The sequence below is a fragment of the Perca flavescens genome, chromosome 23 (assembly GCF_004354835.1).
Source record: "Perca flavescens isolate YP-PL-M2 chromosome 23, PFLA_1.0, whole genome shotgun sequence".
In the NCBI taxonomy this organism is placed as follows: Eukaryota; Metazoa; Chordata; class Actinopteri; order Perciformes; family Percidae; genus Perca; species Perca flavescens.
In genome coordinates, this window is record NC_041353.1 from 21,045,301 (window position 1) to 21,067,499 (window position 22,199).

Below are 22,199 nucleotides of genomic sequence, written 5' to 3' on the forward strand. Positions count from 1 at the left end.
TTCTCAAATGTTATACATCCATTAAAAAAGGACTAGCTGACTTTATTAGTGGATGTGTTTAAAATATATATATATATTTGTGGATCCAACTCAGATGATTGTTTATCATTTTTACCATTGAGGCTGAGAAGTTGGCTACTGCTCTTTAAAACACACACTAATTTGATTTAATATTGCACCATTATAATGTTAAAAAATATGTGTTTTCTTTCAAATGGTGGGTATACCATTTTGGATAATAAAACTTTTCATACACCATACATCTGTGCACTATACAGGTGTCTGGTAGCGACGGAGGCTCAAAGGTTCCCAGGTTGGAGGGGGTCCGCTGTCTCCCAGCGCAATAATGCTCTTGGTCTCATAGTGCAGACTCCAGCGAGGAGTCCAGCTGGTCGTCATGGTGACTGGTGCTGTCGCTGTCGCAGCTCTGTGTGCTGGAGTAGTTAGCTGCCTCCTGTAGCCGTAGCAACATGTTCATCTGAAAACACAACACAAACGAGGAAACGCCTTAACGACAGAGATTGTGTGTGGAATGCGGTCCAATCTGTACAGTGTCTGCCCGACTTAATGTACACAGGTTCCTGACCACGCAGAGCTCTAAACTGATCACAAGAATCATACCTATACATTGGAAAAACAGTTATGAATCAAACAGTTCTGGTCAAGTGACTGGGCCTGGTCGTAAGTGACACCTTCCTTCCTGTTTGTACCAGTAAAAAACCTACTGAGTGAGTAGACAGCGCGCCATACACACAAAACATATACTGAAGTCTAATGACTCACAAACTTTGTCTTTATACTTTACATGTGGTAAGCAGCACTTTTAAAACCTTGCGGTAAATCACCGCAATAAAACGACAGAACTTCTTATCCCTGCAACTGAGCTAATGGTCTCAATAATGCACAAGTGCTGCTGCATCTGGCGCATTGCTTCAAGTGTTCCTAAAATGAGCCTTGGCACACCGCACGCAAACTGGTCTCACACACACACACACACTTACAATTGCTAAATCAAGCCAGTTGTTTTTGGATGACTACCCTTTAATTCCTTTTGGGCTGCAATAACCCACTATACCCATACATCTCTCCCTCCCTCTCTCTCTCCCTCTCTCTCCCGCTCTCTCTCTCTCTCTCTCTCTCTCTGAATAGTTCAGCCTCCTGTGTGTGTGTGTGTGTGTGTGTTTTCTTCTTCCCTATATATTTGACTTTACTTGGAAAAAGTGAAGGTAACACTCATCCCAGGTTTCTATGGAAACAACCATCCTTGAATTGAAAAACATTATGGATCTGCATTATGGATCTGCATCCAAAAGTTTTAGGCAGGTATGAAAAAATGCTGTAAACTATTATGCTTTCAAAAATGGAAGTGTTAATAGTTTATTTTCATCAATTAACAAAATGCAGTGAATAACAGAATAGAAATCTAAATCAAATCAATATTTGGTGTGACCACCCTTTGAGACCTTCAAGACAGCATCAATTATTCTAGGTACACTTGCACAAAGCTTTTGAAGGAATTCGGCTGGCAGGTTATTCCAAACATCTTGGAGAACTAACCACAGATCTTCTGTGGATGTAGGCTTCCCCAAATCCTTCTGTCTCTTCATGTTCTCCCAGACAGACTCAATGATGCTGAGATCAGGGCTCTGTGGGGGCCATGCCATCACTTCCAGGACTTCTTGTTCTTCTTTACACTGAAGATAGTTCTTAATGACCTTGGCTGTATGTTTGGGTCGTTGCTGCAGAATAAATTTGGGGCCAATCATACGCCTCCCTGATTTTATTGCATGATGGATAAGTATCTGCCTGTATTTCTCAGCATTGAGGACACCATTAATCCTGACCAAATCTCCAACTCCATTTGCAGAAATGCAGCCCCAAACTTGCAAGGAACCTCCACCATGCTTCACTGTTGCCTGCAGACACTCATTATTGTACCGCTCTCCAGCCCTTCGGCAAACAACCTGCCTCCTGCTACAGCCAAATATTTCAAATTTTGACTCATCAGTCCAGAGCACCTGCTGCCATTTTTCTGCACCCCAGTTCCTATGTTTTCGTGTACAGTTGAGTTGCTTGGCCTTGTTTCAGTGTCGGAGGTATGGATTTGTGGCTGCAACTCCAGCCAGACTTCTCTGGACAGTAGATGGGTGTACCTGGGTCCCACTGGTTTCTGCCAGTTCTGAGCTGATGGCACTGCTGGACATCTTCCGATTTCGAAGGGAAATAAGCTAGATGTGTTTTTCATCTGCTGCACTAAGTTTCCTTGGCCGACCACTGCGTCTACGATCCTCAACGTTCCCTGACTTTTTGCAAGTGTACCTATAAGAATTGATGATTGTTTGAAGGCAAAGGGTAGTAACACCAAATATTGATGTGATTTAGATGTTTTTTTGGTCGCTTGCTTTGCATTTTGTAAATTGATAAAAATAAACAATCATTATTTATATTTTTGAAAGCATTCTTAGTTTACAGCATTTTTCCACACCTGCCTAAGACTTTTGCACAGTACTGTATATTTGATCTATTGAATTTAATCATCTGGTTGGGTTAGGGTTCATTTGTGGGGGAGGCGCTTATCTCCATAGCACGTTCTTTTCTGTTCCTATCTTTTGAATAGTAACATCGCTTAGCTCAGATTTCTCTCCTACTGTTTGATTTCTTACATTGGACTTATTGTAATTCACTTTTAAGTCTTTCCATGTGTATATAGTCCTTTCATCTTCTCTAATGTTGTTACGTGTCTTAAATGCTATACATAAGCTAGAAACTCCTGAACAGAATAATCACTACAATTGTTTTGTGTATGTCTTTCTCACCAGCGGGTCTCCCTCTGTGTCACTCTGAGACACCTGCTTGGACGAGGCTCCCTCCTTGGATGAGCTGTAGCCGTCGTATCCCACGTCCTCCGGCCTCAGTTGGAGCAATGACTGGCCGTCCTGCTGCAGCGAGGCAGCGTTCCATGGATACGTGTCGTTTACCCACTTGGATGGATCCTCCCATGCTGTTCTCTTGCCGTATAGCTGCAGGTGTGACAAAGAGGGAGAGGAGGTATGAATGAGGAATGGACATGACCAAATGGAAAATATCCGAAACCCTACATCGGTGGCTGAATTTGACAGGGAGAAACTGGATTTATTTTCTGAATCAGATTCTGATATTTCTATAAAGGTGCACCCCCAATCACCAGCACCAGTGTTATGCGTACAGGGACAAATAAAGGAGTCCAAACTGACCTGCTATTGTTATTCATATATGTGCCTCTTGTGATGTGCAGTGTCATAAAAATCAGAGAGTGTGGTGATTATCATTATCTTCTCAGTTCCATTACTCGTCTCATATTGTTTAACCAGCTGTGCCAGTCACAGACTGGTGCATGAAGAAAATGGCAGACTGTAAAAGTACAGAAGTATTGGTCACTAAGTGTACTTAAAGTATCAACAGTAAAAGTACTCATTATGTAGAATGACCCCTGTCGACCCTTGTAATAACTATAGCTGTCAAATAAATGGTGAAAAGTGCAATATTTCCTTCTGAAATGTAGTGGAGTAGATGTATACTTATATGAAGTACAAATACTTCTAAATTGTACTTCACTACAGTAGTCGAGTGAATGTACTTAGTTACTTTCCACCACCATGAGTGGTAAAAGAACCTTTGTCCTGGAGGTTTAAATTTTGAGGCTGGTGATCCAGAGAGTGGATGTCCAGTGTTGCCAGGACGTACCTGCAGCCCTTCCCTGACAGCCTCCAGCAGGTAGGGCACCAGGGAGTAGTTCCACAGGTCAGTGAACCAAACCCGAGAGCCTTCTACATCCATGGGACACGACAGGAAGAGACGGGGGCCTGTAGGGATAAAAGAGCCTCGGTGATAAGTGTTTGTGGAATAGAAGGTGGAAAGACCAAAGACACTGAGAAGACATGACGCAGAAGAGTGGCGGCACAAGAAGTGTGTTGCTTCCCATTCATTTCTATGGGAGCAGTTGTGCAATGCATTCTGGTAGCGTCGCAGTGGACTTTGGAGAAGCGGGCGTCGAGTTGCCGGCTCTTCATTTGCATAAAGTTGAATCCAGCCAACTTTATGCAAATGACGAGCGGCCGGCTCGGCTCGACGCCTCTCAAAAGCTGACGAAAATCTATAAAACTGACCTTTGTTGACCTAAAACGAAGACAAATTCAGCAAACGCATAGCTTATTTCTCGCTTAAAATATTTTCAGAAACACGTTTTGGTGAACTATTTTCGTATTACCAACGAGCCGCCATTATGGTCAGTTTTGAAGCAGCCAGCCCCATGTGACGCGCTTGTCCAATCAGCTGCAGCCATCGCAGTCGTAGGAGGGTGTAAACTGTTTTCTTTGCTTGTCAGTGGTCATTGAAGAGAAACTGGAGGCAAGCCCACTAGCATGCAATGCTGGGAAGTGGGGCGATCCCATCCGTGAAAACAACGCGTATGCGGACACGTACCTTTACACTTACACTTTTAATTCATGTTTCATTCACTAATAGTCAGATCTCCACAGTGCTGTGTCAGTGCTGAAGTATGGTCTGTCTACACTGCTTATACATAATAATAATAATAATAATAATACATTTTATTTGTGGGCGCCTTTCTCAATACTTAAGGACACCTTACATGAACAAATAGTAAAAGATAAAAACAGATGCACAACAAAGACCAAACAGAATAACAAAGCAATAAACAACAGACAAATACTGCTACTGAGTTTGCCAGTTGGAAGAAGTAGATTTTAGACAGGATTTAAATGTGAGGGGAAAGTCAGGCTTAAAAAGGTTTATCTATTCTGGGATAGGGGAAAACACTCTGGCTTGTTTGTATTTCTTTAACCCAATCACAACTGTCCTGGGTGGCGCTAAGCCCCAGATGCAGTGACGGTGCCCTTGCAAAATACATAGCGGAGATAGCACAGGATGTTAGGCTTTATCCTGTTGAGCCACTGATTGTGACTCATTCACTAAAAATCAAAGACTTAATATTTGTGTGTTCAGTACTTCACCCAAATCTCTGCCAAATATTCTGTCACCTTCCTAAATATGATAAAAAACTAAGAAGGACATTTGAGATAGGACTAAGACTAAATTAAAAACAATGCACAAGTGAGAGAGAGAGAGAGAGAGAGAGAGAGTGTGTGTGTGTGTGTGTGTGTGTGTGTGTGTGTGTGTGTGTGTGTGCGCGCGAGACTGACCTATGGTGACATCGGAAGAGCTGTGTGCCTCCAGGAAGCCGTTGAGGTGCTGCCAGGTCTTGGGGATCCAGTCGATGATCTTAATCAGGTCGTTGCTGCGCATGTTCTTATCGATCTCCGTCTCTATCAGCTTCCGCCGCAGGAAGCGGCCCAGGAAACCTTTGACCGGCTCGGTGTGGTTGGTGCACAGCACCCACCTACGACAGGACACGCGGCCAATGGTGAAACCGAAAGCAGAGAGCTAATACACACAGCTCAACACTAAACCACATTTCTCATCAAAGCAGCTCAGAGATTTGGGCTTATGTCACTTCACCATAATATATTCATGTCTGGCCCATGATAAGCTTTCCCAAATTACTTTATATTTGCCAAATCATCAGCTAGTCAGACATGCCAAGCAGAAATGATCCTCACTCAGAACTTACATTATGGTGTAATTTATTTCCATTTAACAAGGCTAATTATCAAAGCGATATAATTACAGCACTCCCCTGTGGAACAATGCCTTTAGTTTACAGTGAGGACTGAAATCAAACACATTATCTGACAGGTGAAATGATGCAAATCAAATAAGACTAAAATTAATTTCTCTGTGGAACCAGTAACGTGTACAAATTACATATATTACAATATGATGAGTACCTTATATAAATCACCAATGCCATAATATGTTGAGAGACAGTATCAAACAGTAACATTTCTATATAAGTAAGGTTGTGGATAAAGTGTGTGTCACAAACCTGAAGTTGTGGTGTAGCTCGAGGTTAGGAGAGGAGGACACTCCCTGGTTCATGGTCCCAATAACATAAGGGCTGGATAGAGACAAACACAGTCACAATCAACGTGCTTCACTCAAATTTTACTTGACTCGACTTTTTCATATGATGCATTTCGGACTCACCATTTGTGGTACTTGCAGTTGAGGAAGCCGTTGAATATGTCACTGAGGGAGCCGATGTGGTGGAGGTTGTCTAGGATCACCACAGTGGGGAGCTCTGTGTCCGTCTCCTCAGAGCTGCACTGTTCTGCCAGGGTGGAAAGGTACTGACGTAGGTCCTGGGGAAGAAAGCATCAACACACAGGTTTTCATTTGGATGCAATATAGTCTACTGTATATCCACGACGTTCCACTTCCGGGATTGCTCTGTTGCCGCCAGAAATTTTGCCGGATGACACTATTTGTCCGGATGTCTGTCCCCTTGCGCTTTCTTTGTGTTGGAATTTTAAACTCCAGTGGATTTATGAGGACTATGGTTAACTGCACCTCAGATCTTTGCAGGGTATCTGTCCAATCTGAGACTAAAACAACTTTTGAACGTACACATGTTCCACCAAAACATGTTGCCTCCCGAGGCTCTTTTGCAGCGGCACCGTGGCTCTGTCCGCTTGTTTCGCTTGTGATTGATTTAAAGAAATGCCAATAAACCAGAGGATGTTTTTCTCCCATCCCAGAATGCTGTGTGGACTAGCCAGACCCCCTGCAGCACTGTGGAGGAAGGTCTGGCAAAGCAAGACTAGATGCAATACGACTACAAATGGGTAAAATTACAATGTCTTTTTGCCAACATAAAAACAGCTGCTGGTGATGCATGTCACATTCTGGAGCCCAATATTTAAATAATACTATATTTTTCTTATGCTGGAGGATGATGAAAAACATCAGAGGAAAATGTAAGGTTGTAGAGTCAGAATCACACAACTTAAACATATTTTGTTCAGCATTCGGTTTCAAGGAGTTAGCTGTTCATTTTTTCCAGTAAGTATACTACATGTTGTTTTAAGCCTTGTTTTTCACTAGCATCCTAATTAATATCACAGTTAGCGCTAGCTGGTTACTTAGCGTTTAGCTTAACAATCTACCCCAGCTCCACCGTCTCATCCAAATATAGTCAGTTCTGTCTCCAAAAAACCAAGATGGCGATAGCCAAAATGCCAAACTCGAGGCTTCAAAATTGTAGTCCACAAACCGATGGGTGACATTATGATGGCTATTTCCACTTTTGCAACCAAGTGTACATCTTTGAAGATCTGTTAATATGTGTGTTGTCTGGTGAGCTGGTTGTCACTTTTTACAATTTAAGAAAGAAAAAAAAAAATGATATCTGCTTCTGCATCCACACATCATGACAATCTTCTCTAAGATGTTGAAAGGCATTCTGGGAGATGTAGCCATCATTAATGAAGAACCAATACTGTAGATAAGGCAGACTGGGTGAGAGCGAACACACCAGAAATTCAAATTCAACGAACGTATCAATTCCTCTTCCTACCTTGCTGGAATTCTGGTCCACGTTGAAACTGGCGACGTTATGCTCGGTCACCTGCTGCCCCATCTGGGAAATTATGTACTCGGCCAGCTTGGCAGCCATGAAGGATTTACCAGTGCCGCTGGGTCCTGAGAGGATGATACGGCGATGCTCCATCAACAGGTTGAGGTACCGCTGGATGATGGGCTTTGGAATCAGCGTGTCGAACACAAGGCTGTCTATACTGTTATCCCTCACACCTACAGAGGAAGGGAGGAAGGAGGGAGTGAATAGGATGGATAGAAGGAAGAAAAGGATATGAATGTAGTTATATGTGTTGTTAGACTGCAGTTCAAGTTAACATGTATTTCTCTATTCCAAAACACTATCCTTAAGAATCCAAAGCGTGTTCCTACATCAGCTGTAATCCTGAAATAGAAATGTTTCCTTGCTGCCATACCTTTGAGGTTGACCTTAATGATGTTGTTATCGCCCACCAGGTAGCCGCAGGGCAGCAGCTCAGGCACTTCGGAGGTGTGGGAGCGAACCACATCGCCCATCCTGTAGCAGACGATGCTGTCTGAGCTGAGACCCAGACTGGTCAGAGGGTCCACCCGAAACACATACTCCTACAGGGAGGCAGGGGTTCAAACTAGGATCTGCACTATTGGTCATGTTTAAATATAGCCTGGGATTCTTGTTGTCCAACATATTTTAAAATGGACAGTTGTTGTGTGCGTCTGTGGATCTTACACAAACAAAACAAATGTTTTATAATGTATAGTTTCTGTAATTTTAACTACCAGATGAAAACACTGAAAAAAAGAGAATATACAAGCAGTAGGAGAGACAGTGTGCAGGAGCTTTTATCATTTTTGTCCAAGTCGTGGTTTCCTCCGATGCATATGTCACACATTCATCACATTATCTGTAGGTATATCATTTGTCAGATAACTTACAATAAGGCTATTGTAAAGACGAAAAAGTATAGCTACATCCAATGGACGGAGGTGGCATACAAAATCCAAATCCAGGCAATCAAGTGGAATAAAATGCCTTTAATAAATATGGGCCTCTGTGTGGCTGGATGGATACAGCATTTGTAATAAGAGCACATGCATTACACAGTTTTTTCAATTAGCTTTATCCCAAAAAGCATTTGTATTTAAAATGAATGTCCAGCAATTCCTGTTAAACACCTCAGAATAGGAATTCATTATTTGCAAAAGTATCCAGCTGATTAACAGGTCCCTGGTTAAATTTACTCTAAGTTTCTTACAGCTATACAACAATGTAATATACACCGTTTTGTGTGCCAAATGCCTATACTTCCACTATTCAACTACCATAAAATATGTGTGTCTTTCCTGCTATGACAAGTCAAAGTGTCTATTACATGCCTAAGTAACAGACCTGAACCTCTGAGCAATGGTGTGTTTTTACCTTGAAGAGGCGTCTGATGACTCCATCCAGAACATCCCACTTGGTTTTCCCACTCACACCTATAGACCCAATCAGGTACGCATGGCTTTGTGTACCCTGAAGAGTTTTCAAATTGATCAAAACAACAGGAGTCAGATCAAATAAAACTACAGTGGTTTTAGCTGGAGGAAAATATTAATACAGTTTAACTCTTTAGCCACTGACCTTGGTGCTGTATGGCCCACTATTGATGGTAACCACAATTCGCACACTCCGGCCCTCTTTGCGTAGATTGCCCTCGTAGCCGTCATCTAGCAGAATATCTGAAAACAGAACTTTCTGTTAGGAAAACACAGACTTTAATCCATCAGAGCCATGATTCATTATAAACAAACTCTGCCTGCTGGCAAATTAGAGCTGGAAATGGACAAACAGACTCCAAAGTAAAAGATAGCTAATGGGTTTCTTTCATGCGATAATTACTTTTACATCTAATCAATGTTTTCATACAGAGAGTTTTCTAGTGAGTGCACAGAATGATAATGTAAGAACGACTAGGAAATTAAATAGAAAACAATCTAAGGGAAAGGAACAAAGAATTTTTTAGAAGAACAAATCAAGATGGAAAATCATTCAAAAGGAAGAGGTGTACAGTATTGGAGGTTTTTAGTCAGTAGGAGGATGGGGACTGTGACAGTAGTGGGAAAAAAAAATCACACAGCTGTTTGATTGAAAAAATATCACTTATGATTTTCATCAACCTGACAATGTGTGTGAAGAAGTAGAGACTAACATCACCTTGAAGCAACAATCAGTCCTCCAATAGGCGACTTAGAGTCCCTCCATTTAAATGCAACAGGCTAAAGTGAATTCTTTTATACGTCAGTCTATCCTGTTGCTAAACCAGATTCAGTGTGCTGCTAACTGAGATCTGAATCCAGAGGATATAATGTGATATGCATAATAGTCATGACTGTTTGATGTGTTTTGTATGTCTATGAAGGGTCATGTGTGTAACTTTATGCTCAACTGGTGTGTAAAGTTCTTGAACGGCACTGCCTAACGGGGTATTCAGACCAAAAAAAGCAATCCGGCGATTTGAAGGAGGGTCACTGAAACGGCCTATTTGTGTGCTTTAACCCCCCAACAAAGCACAAGTAGACTTTATATTTCACAATTACTGTTTTCCATCAGATTGTTTGTAGATTTTGATTCCGTCCACACTTGAAGGCAGCTTTATTTCACAGGAGAGAGAGAAAGACAAGAGACATAGCGAGTGCTTTGTCGTTGCAGGAAACATTCAGCTATTACACAAACTCTCGGGCAGTTCAGTGCTTGTGTTTAGTTTTTTACCCTCATAGGGTTTTAAAACTTTCCTGTGGTAGCGATAGAGGCAGTGATGTTTCCCGTTTACTGAACGGGATTCTCACACCGCCTCAAACCAGAGCTCAAAACACTCTGATAAGTCTGATCGCCGGTTACACCGCAATGTGAAAAGTTGGTCGGTCTCAACTTTTTGCCGCAAGTCCACTGCGTTCTTTTAAGTGTCCCCCCTGCGGCAACCCCCGCAGCCTAAACACACTGCCCCCATTCAAAATGAATGGAAAGACCTGCGTCTTTGCCCAACCGTCGGATGACCGACGCATGCTGTCTGAACGCGCCTTAAGGATGCAAAATGATTTTGAGTGTCAACTGATTGATCGTAAGTGTGAGTCATGTTTCTGGCAACCTGGAGAATGTAAGTCTAATATTCACTCTCCTTTAGCAATATTTTTGGTCTTCACCAACTCCTGGGAAAATATATGTGGCTATTTAGTTAGCCAAATGCTCCTGTGTTTACTAGATGGCCACTACCTTTGTCTGACTGTCTGTTGTTAAGTGCTGGGCAGGTAGTGTAAAGTGGACTTTTAGAGATTTTTCTCTGAAAACTTGTGCCTGCTGCTACCACAAACAAAGCCATAAAGGCTGCGAGAGTGACCCGTAACAGTAAGTCACAGGCCAGAAAACCAAAACTATGAGCTGAAAGATACCACAACGCTCTGTGGAGCTGAGAGAAACTGCAGTGGCAGGTGATAATTCTCTGTGGTTTTGTCACAGCAAGCGACAGGTTTCACATACAAGTACTCATGTGATCCATTGTTAATGTAAAAATATTGATAACAGCTTTAACTATTAGGGACTAATACTCCCGAGTGCTAAATAACAAACAATACAAAACTGCAGCAAACAGAAGTTTGACTTATTTGTTTCCCGCCACCTTTAACCTTTGACCACAGCCACACCGCTAACAACTCCACCGTGAGTCTCTCTTCATTCTCCTTTTCCCAAACTACATTTTGGAGAGGGAAGAAGGTACTTTGCATTCGGCTGGCTTCCGTTAGCAGAGGGCTCTGTGTTGGGGTGATAACGGCCCGTTGGCCCACTCGTCTTCCCACGCGTCAACGCTCTCGGCTCATCCCTCCATCAATTAATGAGGGCCCGAGTCCTCGGAGAGAGCTGCGCCTTCTATGTTAATTACAGGACAAGTGAGAGGGACAAAACTCTTTCACTTCTTCAGGCCTGGAGAGATTTTCAGCATGTGTGTGTGTGTGTGTGTGTGTGTGTGTGTGTGTGTGTGTGTGTGTGCGTGCGTGCGTCGCCAGCCCTCGCAGTAGAGAGAGCAGCTATTTCATCATTTCATGCGGCTCCTCTGAATCACTTCTCTCCGCAAACACTATTCTCTCACATTTACTGAGGCAAGTGTGGATAGAGCTAATCCAACTTGATGCCACAGAAGAAGAAAAAAATAAAAAACTGTCTGCCCTGAGAGCTGCTGCAGACCATAAAGTGTGTCCTACGGCTTAACTAAAGAGAAGAACATGGCACTGACAATGCCATACTTGAAGGTTTAATTCTTAATAGCTTAATACACCTGCAAAATGTTTTCAAAGAAAAAAAAGAACCAACTTGTCCTTCTAAAAACTAAAAAGTATTTCTGGGGGGTTTTATGTTGAATACTCAGTCCTTATTGGCAGTTGAAAGCATTCTGAGATGCATTATTCTTGGTTTGTAAAGACTAGGGCTGGGACGATTCGATTCTTTCACAATACATGGGTGCCGATTTGTATTGCGATTTTCATTTATTGCGATTCTAGAAGTATTGCGATTTGATGGTATTGAGTATTGCGATTTTTGTTTCCTTCTTTAGAAAATCAAAAGATGAATAATACACTTCTAGAGACAATATATCATGAGACATTTTTAAAAACAAACTAAAGAATGCACATCACTTATCATTTTATTGCTTGCATTTTCTACTTTCGCTCAGTTTTGCTGGAAACGGATATGATGTAGTCGCCGTCAGCAGTACAGTATAAACAGAAAATATATAAGTGAATCAATGGTAAAAATAAATACATAAAAAATATTGGATACTAGGGAAAATAAAAGAAAAAAGAAAAACAAATCACGTACATAAAATCTTTCACTCCTAGTGAAGACATAAAGTCTATTTCACTCACTTCTCCCACTCTCCCACTTCCTGCTCTCAATTCTCAGAAACACCTGCCGGCTGCTGATGCTAATGTACACAAACACATCCGACAGATGCGCCGCAGACACCACAGCTGAAACTGAACTGACCTGACATGATGGTGTCCGTGATGTTGAGGTTGTTGAGCGACAGCCCCAAGGACTGACGGGAGGAGGACGAGGACGTGCTGGAGGTCTCGGAGGGCGGGCGGGCCGTCTTGACGGGCGTGGCCGTTGGCGTTGCGTTACCGCTGGACTTGAGGCGATCGTTCTCTGCTTTCAGGGCCTCGATCTCATTCTGTTTAGTGACAAAAGAATGAAAATCAGACAAAATGCCTCATTTATTTCAAGATTATGCATCGCTTCTATTGGACTCCCGCCAGATTGTTTAGCTTTGGTTTGAAAGACACACCAAATTGTTGGAAATGTAAAACAGAGGACAGCCAATTACTTCACGTCCTATGCTCCTGAGTCCTGAATTTGGACCGGGATACATGATAACCTATGTCGGATTGCAGTGACCCAGGTTTTATTCAGCTCAAGATTATTTGTTCTGGGAGATGGGTCAGTCCTAAGTGGGATGGATAAACACATAAGAAGCTGGGTCCAGACTAGTTTAATGATAGCCAGACAGATTATTTTAAGAGGATGGAAGAATGAAGGGGTGCCGTCAATCCAGGAGTGGGCTTGTAAGATAGCTACGGTGGCGGTGCCCCGTTCAAAGTTCCGTTCAAAATGTCATATAAACGTTTGCCAGATTGGATGTCTATACTGGAAAATGGGGACAGTACCTGAACTTTCTGGAAGGCTCCCAGGAAGCTTTGTGCTGGGGAGACGTGTATGATGGGCTTATGGTGTTGTCATTTATACATACTGTACATATGTTTATTTGGTTTATGGCTTATCGTCTATTTTGATACTATTTTGTATGTCTTCAATACTGTAGTTACTGTGTCATCTTTTCTTGATTTTTGTCTGGGTGGGTGTTGATGATAGGGGGCGGGGGGGTGTTCATGTTGTGAATTGTATGTTTTGTATGTTGTTAAAAAACTGTTAATTAAAAAAAAAAAAGAGACAAACAGCAGACAGCCATTCTCCTGCATTCAGGCAGGCCACTGTTATTCTGAATCACTATTATTGGAATTATGGGCTTTAAGCAGCTTTTGATATTTATAAGGCTCTTTTTGTACCGAAGGTTAAGTCTCAGATAAGGAGCCTGACATGATCCCCCAGATCTGAGCCGAGACTATAGGCTTCTACAGACGAGGCCATCCACATCCACAAAGATCCACTTAATTATGACATTTATGGTGATATTCTTTGAACAAATGCTCCTTTTAGGAATATGAAATGACGCAGCACCTTTGAACATTATACTTTAAACTGATGGGTGGTGTCTCATTGCAATACATCAATGGGAATGATATAAATAAATCAGATAAGTGTATTTGCAGGGAGAAAAACATCACTTTGTATCTATTTATCCTGCTTCATGGGCAATTGTAGTAAAGTAAATAATTAATTAATTGCCAGTTTTGGAGGGGATATAGCATTCTGGCTCAGTGTAACTTGTGATAGCTGGAAAGCCACAGTATCCTATGTTCTCCTAGTTTTATGTTTCCTTGCATTACTTTTTCTCCATGAGATGCCTCTTGATATGGCCTAAGAAGTAGGGCTGACATCGATTAAAGAAATTCTTAGTTGACTCATTCGATTCTGTTGACTAATTGATTAGTTGATTTAATCGAGAGGTCTGGAGAACTGAGTTTCTCCAGCAAGAATCATGCAAATGCACCACTAAATGTTCTGCTTACCAGAGATGTGCTCTTAAGTTATTTGGCGAAAAGTTTTCAGCATGACAAAAAGCATAAAACGTGACTAATCAACTAAGAGGGGACAGCTCTACTAAGAAGACAGGTATAAACATGACTGATGAATCCTTCATGTTTGGCAGAAGTGCTATTCAGATTTGAGTTCTTTACTACCATGACCTCCTGACAAATGGGCAATTTGGTTCCAGTTTGACCTTTTCAAACTTAAATTGATGCCCACAGGTCAGTCAGCAGGCACTTGACCTGCACTCAGCCGGAGAGTGTAACCACACCTGCATGCGGTTCATGGCCTCTCGGATCTGGTCCAGGTGGTGGGCGGAGCTGAGCGCCTCCAGGCGGATGTCCGTCAGCTTGAGCTCCTTCTCCCTCAGCTCGTTCTTCAGCTGGAGGATGGTCTCCGCCTCGGCTTCGGTGCATTCGCACAGCCTGCAACCAGGGTTACACACAGGGAGGAGGAGGGGGGGGGTCACCAAACACACACACAATCTTAAAGAGAAAAAATACACACTGAAAGGAAACAAGACAGCTGAAGTTCAGAGGGGAGCTGGAGTCAGTGGTGAAAACTGGACAGGCAGGTACAACATGGAAGTGAATGGGGAAACTGGGACATTTGGGACAGCAAATCCACCCCCATTTACAATACTCCCCATTGACTTACAATGCATTGATCACACAGTAAACAACTATAGAATAAATGTTGGTGCTGTGGTAGTAGCCCTTTCATCATGATTCAGTTATTTGCATAATAAACAGGCAGAGCTCTGATACATAACTAGTGTTAGATGCAATGCTATTTTACTATGTCAAAAACATGACAAGAATGTGTCACATGTGTGAAATTCCATAACTGACACGTCCACATGCTCTGCTTCTTAAAAAAGGAAATTATCTTACCAGCTGCCACACAGCACAAAGCAGATGTGCACAGTACATGCTTGTTGCTGGTTGGCAACATGGCCACATGTCCCTTTTGCAGTGACATAGAGGCCAATTCGTTCTGGTATGTGCTTGTCCTTTTCACCCTTTATTCAGCCTACTGCTACAATCGGACACTTCAGAGGTCCTGGTTCAGTTTGTGAACCAGAGAGATCATCACCTCCGACATGCCGAGGTGTTTACGGCACTAAGATGCAGAATAAAGTCACACAAACACACCCCACTGCACACACACTCCCCTGGGAGCGTGCCACACAGTGCCTATTACCGAGATCTGTGCTTGTAGACCACATGACCGTTTTGCCTTTTCTTTGGTGTCCAAATGGGAGAGGACTTGCTATCGCAAACGCACTTGCTAGAGCAGGAGAGACGTTAAAGAAAAGGATGAACAGAGAGGTCGGAAAAGAGGTAAAAGAAAGTTGTGGTAAGGATTAACAGACATTTGTGAAAACAAAAAAAGAACTACTGTTGTGCAAGACTTTGTTGTGCAATGCTATATGCAAGTATGTACAAGGGGAGAGAATTACCTGTGTGTACATTTATACTGTATGTATGTGTGTAAAAACTCACTCTGTGGTGGAGGGCGAAGAATGCAGCGTGGCGATGCTGCCTTGCCGGTTGTCGTGCTGCAGTTTGGGCGATGACGGCAGCGAGTCGGTCATCTCCTCCATCTCGTCGTGGGATTGGGATTTGGTTTTCTTCTTGCTGAACGCCTGCTTGAAGGAGCTGCGCAACTGCAAGACAGATAACACAAATATACAGAGGCAAAGACGTCAATATTGCCATCCGTTAACCTCTTCAATCACATCATGTTCCCAAGAGATAAGCTCTGGTGACATCACATCCTGCCAGATCAGGAAGTCACTGTGTGTTGTTTCCAAGCACATGGTCACTGTCTGGTTAAAAAGGTAAAGAGGGAGGCAAAAAGCAAGGCCGTAAGTAGAGATGGAAATGAGAGAGAGGGGGGGGACCAGGCTTTTTAATGACCCTAAAAATGAAGGCTGAACAGGCAATCAAAATGAACAAGGGAGGAGGAAAAGATGGAAGGAGGAACAAGGGGTGGATTGCCGTATCCATGCCGACGTTTCCAGAAAAGGGAAAGAAGAAATTGCTCTAAGAGGGGAAAAAAAAAGCAGAAACGGATGAAGGAGCAAAGAGAGGAAAGGATAGGGAGGATGGGGAATAACCACAGCACACACACGGAAGACACTCCGGGAGCCACTGACCTGAGCCGGGATGGTATCAGCCACCTGAAGACGCAGAACACACCCAACGTTAAGCCACGCAAACACACGCTCGTTACTGATCACTTTGTTCTAAGCAAATACAGGTAGTGCTGTTGCGAGGTTGATGATAACGAATATGATTTCTATAATGATTACGTTCAGAGCATCCCAAAGTATTGTCCTGTTATCTGATTGAGATACACACAGCCATGTTGATCTGATTTAGGTATGAGTAGGTTCCCATGCTAAGAAAACATGTTTTCCATATGGGTTATTTAGTGCATTTTGTGTACAAGACCTGCACTGTAAGTACAGTATGTGGCACCAGACAAGCTTACACGGTTATAAGCATGTAGTACCAGACGTTGCATGAAATCAACAGGACTCAAATCATACTAAACAGAACAAACAAACAGCACATTCATTCAATATAAGTACACATTAATACACTTTAAACATTTCACAACACCGCCCAGTGCATTTTGGGAGAGGCTCCAGGCCCCCTGCTACTCTGAGCAGGAGAAGCAGCTATAGAAAATGAATAACATATATCATTCTGGCAGATTTTTACATACGTCATGTCATGTTAGTCTTAAAGGTTGAGCCTTCTACGGACAGTCCTAATGTTCACTCGTGTTTGCAGTTATGAGTATGCTAAAAAATGTCCTCTGTGGGGACATTTTTGACACCTTCCACGGTGAGGTCTGTGTCCTGCTTTAGGCTGCTTGAGCAAGTCAGATGCTTGCTGGCATAAAGTCCTTGCGTTATCTACTTATCATGACCTGATGCTTTCCTGCTCTCTCTTCACTCCATTCTCAGTAACCTCAGTTCAACTCTATCAGTGTCTCCACTCGTGTGTGCACCAAGGCAGGATTTATGCAAATGAATAATTAATTGCTGCTTAAATAAGGGATTGATTTGTATTCATGAGCCTGACTTGAATTTTTTTGGGAGGGTCTCAGTTAACATAGCAGGCAAGGGTGTCACTCTCAGTGGTGAACTTTTGGGCTGTTAGCATGCATTTCATTTCAAGGGCAGGCGTTTTGCATTGCAGCAGAGAGTGAACACTGGCTCTGGCTCTGCGCTCTTTGGCTGAGACAGAACTTCTAATATGTCAACTGGCTGACTCAGGGGGCTGCAGCAAAATAACAGCTCTCCAGCCAGGGACTCTGAGCTGCTATTGTAGAGTGAAGCAAAGGACAGAAAAATTGGAGGGAGGGACAGAGAGAGAGGAGAGAGCTTTATAGTTGTGCATTTTTTGATAAATGGCTTTTTTTTGTGTAGATTTGTGGCTATTTGTGGATATAGACCTCAGTAGAAAGGGAACCACAAAGCAGGTGCAAGTACATCCTAGACACTTAAGACCACCAAAGAGAGACAGAAGTTAAAGTGAACTTTATGGAAGACTTGAGTCTTTCTAGACCTTGAAACTTGACCAAGTCCAGTTGAGTACCTGAGGGATTAAGAGTCCTTCTAAAAAGTACTGTGGGAGGTGAGAGGGTTTCTCTTCTGCCCAGACTTTCCCACTTGATTCAGCTTTCAAACTGAACTTAAGTTTCCATGACATTAGTGGCCACTTGGCTCCTTTCCAACCTAATTTCCATGCTGCTGTCACTGTATATGAAATTCAAAGTGCATCTCAAACAATAATTGCAGGGTGGTTAAGTCCGCTGCCCGACCCCTCACGCTGGATGGTACCTCAGCCACTCAGCTGATACCATCTCAGCACTGTAACCTAGCAACGGGAATATGATGGCCCGCTAAGCAAGAAGTGAATGCGATTTTAAGATTTTGCTGAAGACCTGTGAGAATCGGTAAAACGAAAATGCTCTGCCTTCAATCGGAAAAGTGTCCAAACAAAAACAACAACTTTGGATGGTGAAGGTAAGTGGTGAGCTGTTCACAAGCTGTGATTGGATGGAAATTAGCCCAACCAATTATTCACAAGCTGACTCAGTCAACAGCAGTTTCACAAGGGATGAAAGAAGGAAAAAGAATGGAAAGGCAAATCTTAGGTCGAGCTATATGCAGGCATATTCAGGATGTTCAACACATTCTACCCTTACGTGTCAGGCATCTAGTTGATTTCAAAGCTCTTTCAGTGGGTGCAACAGTACAATAAGCTTTATATCCTAGATCCACAAAAATGATATATCTCCTAAACAATGATTAGAAAACTAAATGTAAAGATCTCTCATCTTCTGATGTCTGCCGCAATTGATTGAATAGATTTGAGATGAAAACACTTTTCACGTTTCATAGCCTGTAGGTACACTAAAATCCAGTTCAACTCCCAAGTAGCAGAGTGAAATTGTTGGTGAGTAATTTACAGATTTTTGTATATATTTTTTTATTTTCAGGTATTTTGTGCCCCATCTGAGATTTCCTTTTTTTGTTGTTGCCAATTTTTGGACTCAACCTTTCTTTGCAGCTTTTGTCTCACAATGATGACACCTACCCAGCTCTTCTTCTTCTTCTTCTTGTCTTCAGCGTCCTTGCCCAGACTGCCCATGCTGGAGTGACTGGCTGCGCTGTTGATGCTGGACATGCTTTCTGATGAGTGCTGCCGTCTAATCCGCAGGTCTGGGAGTGACAGACAGAATCTACCTTAGTGCACTGAAAGGATGAGACACAACGTAACGCTGAGCCATGTACCAAAGTGTTGCGATGCGACACCCATGGTTACTGGTGGTATCAGATATTGAAGTTTAACTGCCTTTTTACACCTGGAAGTCCAAGGTTTATGTTTTTGTTACATTGTAAATTAGATCCAGTTAGTTTTGGTTTCACATTGCAGTTATGCAAGCACACTAAAGAACTATACATGACAGAACTACGTCCTGTTGTCATCATATACGTGAGCCACGTCTCCCGGTACTTGTAGTTGATTGGTTTGTAGACGGGCTTCCCCCGTCCTCTGGTTTTTTCAACTGACTGCTGCTGCAATTTTGAGGAGCTGCAGCATTTATTCAGAGACAAACTGAATCCTACACTGTACATTAAGGCTATTAAACAGCCAATTTATTCGCTGCTACAATAGCCGACAGCTGTCTGCCCTGAGCGCATTTACCGTCACTCTCTCTCATGTAGCCGAAAGTCCAAACCATCCAAAAAATGAATTCACACTGGAAACAAAATGGCCCATGGTTCAGTTTGATCCGGACCGAGACTAACTCTTTTGGTCGGACCAAATTTCGGCTGTGTGGTCCGGACCTGGATCAAACTGAAAAGTCCAAAAGTCCGGACCAAACAAGGTAGGTGTGAAAGCCCCCTAAAACTTCAGCAAACACACACGCTGAGTAGCTACTTAGAAAATACGGTGCATCTACATTCGCAGCCAAACAAACTCACGTTATTTTGATAAAGAAGTCACCCAAAAATAATTGCAACCTCTGTTACAAATGTGTTGCGTTTCCTGTGACTACTTCACAATAAAAGCCAGCCTGTGTTTCGCAAATTCATATTATGAACAAGCAGCAGGAGGAAAATGTTGGTTAAGCATTAGCACTTAATACAACTGTTAGAGAGTGAACAGTAAACAGTGAGGCTGATATCAATTAGATAAAATCAGTCCACCAGTAACTATATGAAACAACTATATAAAGAGATCATTACTGAATGTAAATACCATGAATGGCTTTTGCTGAAAACAAATGGACCATAAATAGTATATGTTATAACTTATTAGAACTGTAATGTTCAGATATGGTGGGGTTAGCTTGGCTTGAATGAGGAGGTTGGACACTTGAAAAGGTAATTTATCAAAATTGATGACACATCTGATTTTGGTTGTTTCTAGGACTAATTATGGCTTTCCAAAACTGACCTATACAGCACAAACACTTCAAGTATTAGGAGTTTAACTCCCCTTGGGGCCAATCAGGCTAAAAATGCATCCACTCATGAAACACTAAAGCATCTAAGGCCCCCTCAAAACATCACGATTTAAGAGAGGTTTGGTCCAACAGCCCGTGCTGGTTTCTTTGTTACCTTTGTGCAGGTGGTCAGGGCCGTTGAGCGCCACCTGGATGGCTGTCTGAGCGTCAGTGTTCTGGGTCTTCAGTGTCTCTATTGTCTCCCTCAACTCAACCAACTCAGTCTCCTGGAGAGAGAGACAAGAGAGTCGTTTAACAAAAGGATGACGCACCAAAAACTGTTCTTAGTTTGGCCAATGTGCGAAGCTTCTTCACTGGAAACAAATTCCTAAATTTGGCATTAGCATGGAATTCCGTGGAAGGGAATCAGAGACAAAAATGAGGGGAGGGTTTTTTGAAGAAGACAGGAGTCTCCCAAGGGATTTGCCCCAACCCCCGCACCACCTGCTTGGAATAATAATAAAAAAAGCTCTACTCTGTTGAACCAACACGATCAGATAGAAGGAGTCTCCTATTCTGCCATGCCCGAAAACCCACTGAGGGCTGCAGATAGGGTTTCCGCTTTAATTAAAAGTTGGGACAGCCTTGTTTAACAAAGACATCCCACCAGATCCCAGTCCGCTTTAATTTATAGAGGATTAAAAAGCTGCCAGGGCTTGTCAGCACTCTGTGTGTGTGTGTGTGTGTGTGTGTGTGTGTGTTTGAACAGAGCGAAGTATTAATAATTTGTCTTAGGGATATATCTTTGAGCATATTGCCGCTGCCGCCGCTACTACTGTGTGATCAGTGTTTCAGCGCAATTCAAGCTCTTCTGAAACCTCCCGTCGGTCAAAAAGTCGACTTGTATGAAAATGGGAGAAAAATAGACCAGGGAGCAGATAAATGCTGGAGGATTTTTGAAGCATACACTAGTTTTACATGGGTTTTTGGGCCTGAGGTTCGTGGACTATGATGAGCCCTTGCAAGCCTGTGCAAAACCAGGCTTTCTACCTCCTTGTGAAGCAAAACGATTTGCACTTTAAGCATGTCAAACACCTTTGGTTAAGGTTAGGTAGAAAAGTTAGAGAAAAATTCAGGCAACATCTAAAACTTTAATAAGAAAAATCTTCATGAAACCCTAGAAACCTTTCACATGGGTCAGGAACTGAACCTAAAGATAAAAAAATCCCATTAACCCGCAGCCGCCGACCTCTACATTCTTACGTTTCACTGCACTATTTCAATGTCAAACCAGTGCCTGGTTTTTCATTTCTCCTCCCTGTAATCCCTTCGCCATGGAGTTCACATACAGTCTATTTCAAATTCCAGACTAAGCTCTTGTACCTTTTGTTCAGCGGTCATGGTGAGGCTCTGCAGGCGGCAGGTCATGTTGCTCAGGCTCTTCTCAAAGGCCGCCACCAGGTGAGCCTGCAGACACAGAGAGACACAAATACAGTCTTCAGCTACTGCAGGAGTGTAGGGTAACGTGCCATTAAGTCATTTTAGCATTTATTTTTCTACAGGCAAACTATAAAAACTTCATAAAAGGGTAAAACATGCACATTTCAAATACTGTTTTATTCTCTTAGTATTTAAAAACTAAAAAGACCCCTATCCACAGTAAAATAAGCACAACATATCACTATGTATAAATCAATATACATGAATGTTTTCAAAAAGAAAGAAGTCCTCCCTTGAAGAAAAAGCCTATACAGAGAATTAATGAGTTTGTCCACTGGTTGTTGACGATAGCTTTCAAGTGAGTTTTTGCTTGAGCCAAAGACGACTGAGGAGCAAACGAGATGTGGTGTGGAACGTTTGTACGCCCAAGTCTGAAGTTTTTTACTGCGCCTGCCTGAAAAGGTTCCCTGTACCTTATAAAGAACTGCTGCTGGGATATCTAGCTTTTAATAAAACAACAAAAACACAGAGCCCTTCACTTTGAGTCACTCTCAGATTTCAAGGGCAA

General features: G+C 42.5%; 1 protein-coding gene across 5 annotated transcripts in view; it reads right to left on the reverse strand.

The window, feature by feature from the left end:
- Window positions 1-22,199, reverse strand: part of nav3 (neuron navigator 3) — a 225,119-nt gene continuing 202,920 nt past the window's right edge. For 2 of the 5 annotated variants that reach the window (XM_028570118.1, XM_028570122.1), the window contains 18 exons: window positions 21,575-21,658; window positions 20,367-20,478; window positions 18,835-18,959; window positions 16,377-16,400; window positions 15,721-15,884; window positions 15,419-15,505; window positions 14,487-14,640; window positions 12,494-12,680; window positions 9,098-9,195; window positions 8,894-8,989; window positions 7,911-8,079; window positions 7,475-7,710; window positions 6,106-6,260; window positions 5,945-6,016; window positions 5,202-5,398; window positions 3,724-3,842; window positions 2,817-3,020; window positions 1-478 (listed from right to left, as the gene is read on the reverse strand). In XM_028570118.1, the coding sequence (XP_028425919.1) occupies window positions 359-478; window positions 2,817-3,020; window positions 3,724-3,842; window positions 5,202-5,398; window positions 5,945-6,016; window positions 6,106-6,260; window positions 7,475-7,710; window positions 7,911-8,079; window positions 8,894-8,989; window positions 9,098-9,195; window positions 12,494-12,680; window positions 14,487-14,640; window positions 15,419-15,505; window positions 15,721-15,884; window positions 16,377-16,400; window positions 18,835-18,959; window positions 20,367-20,478; window positions 21,575-21,658 (2,403 nt within the window). In that variant the 3' untranslated portion in view covers window positions 1-358. The remainder of the gene's footprint in view (window positions 479-2,816; window positions 3,021-3,723; window positions 3,843-5,201; window positions 5,399-5,944; window positions 6,017-6,105; window positions 6,261-7,474; window positions 7,711-7,910; window positions 8,080-8,893; window positions 8,990-9,097; window positions 9,196-12,493; window positions 12,681-14,486; window positions 14,641-15,418; window positions 15,506-15,720; window positions 15,885-16,376; window positions 16,401-18,834; window positions 18,960-20,366; window positions 20,479-21,574; window positions 21,659-22,199) is intronic. The other 3 variants (XM_028570119.1, XM_028570120.1, XM_028570121.1) reach the window with 3 other exon arrangements.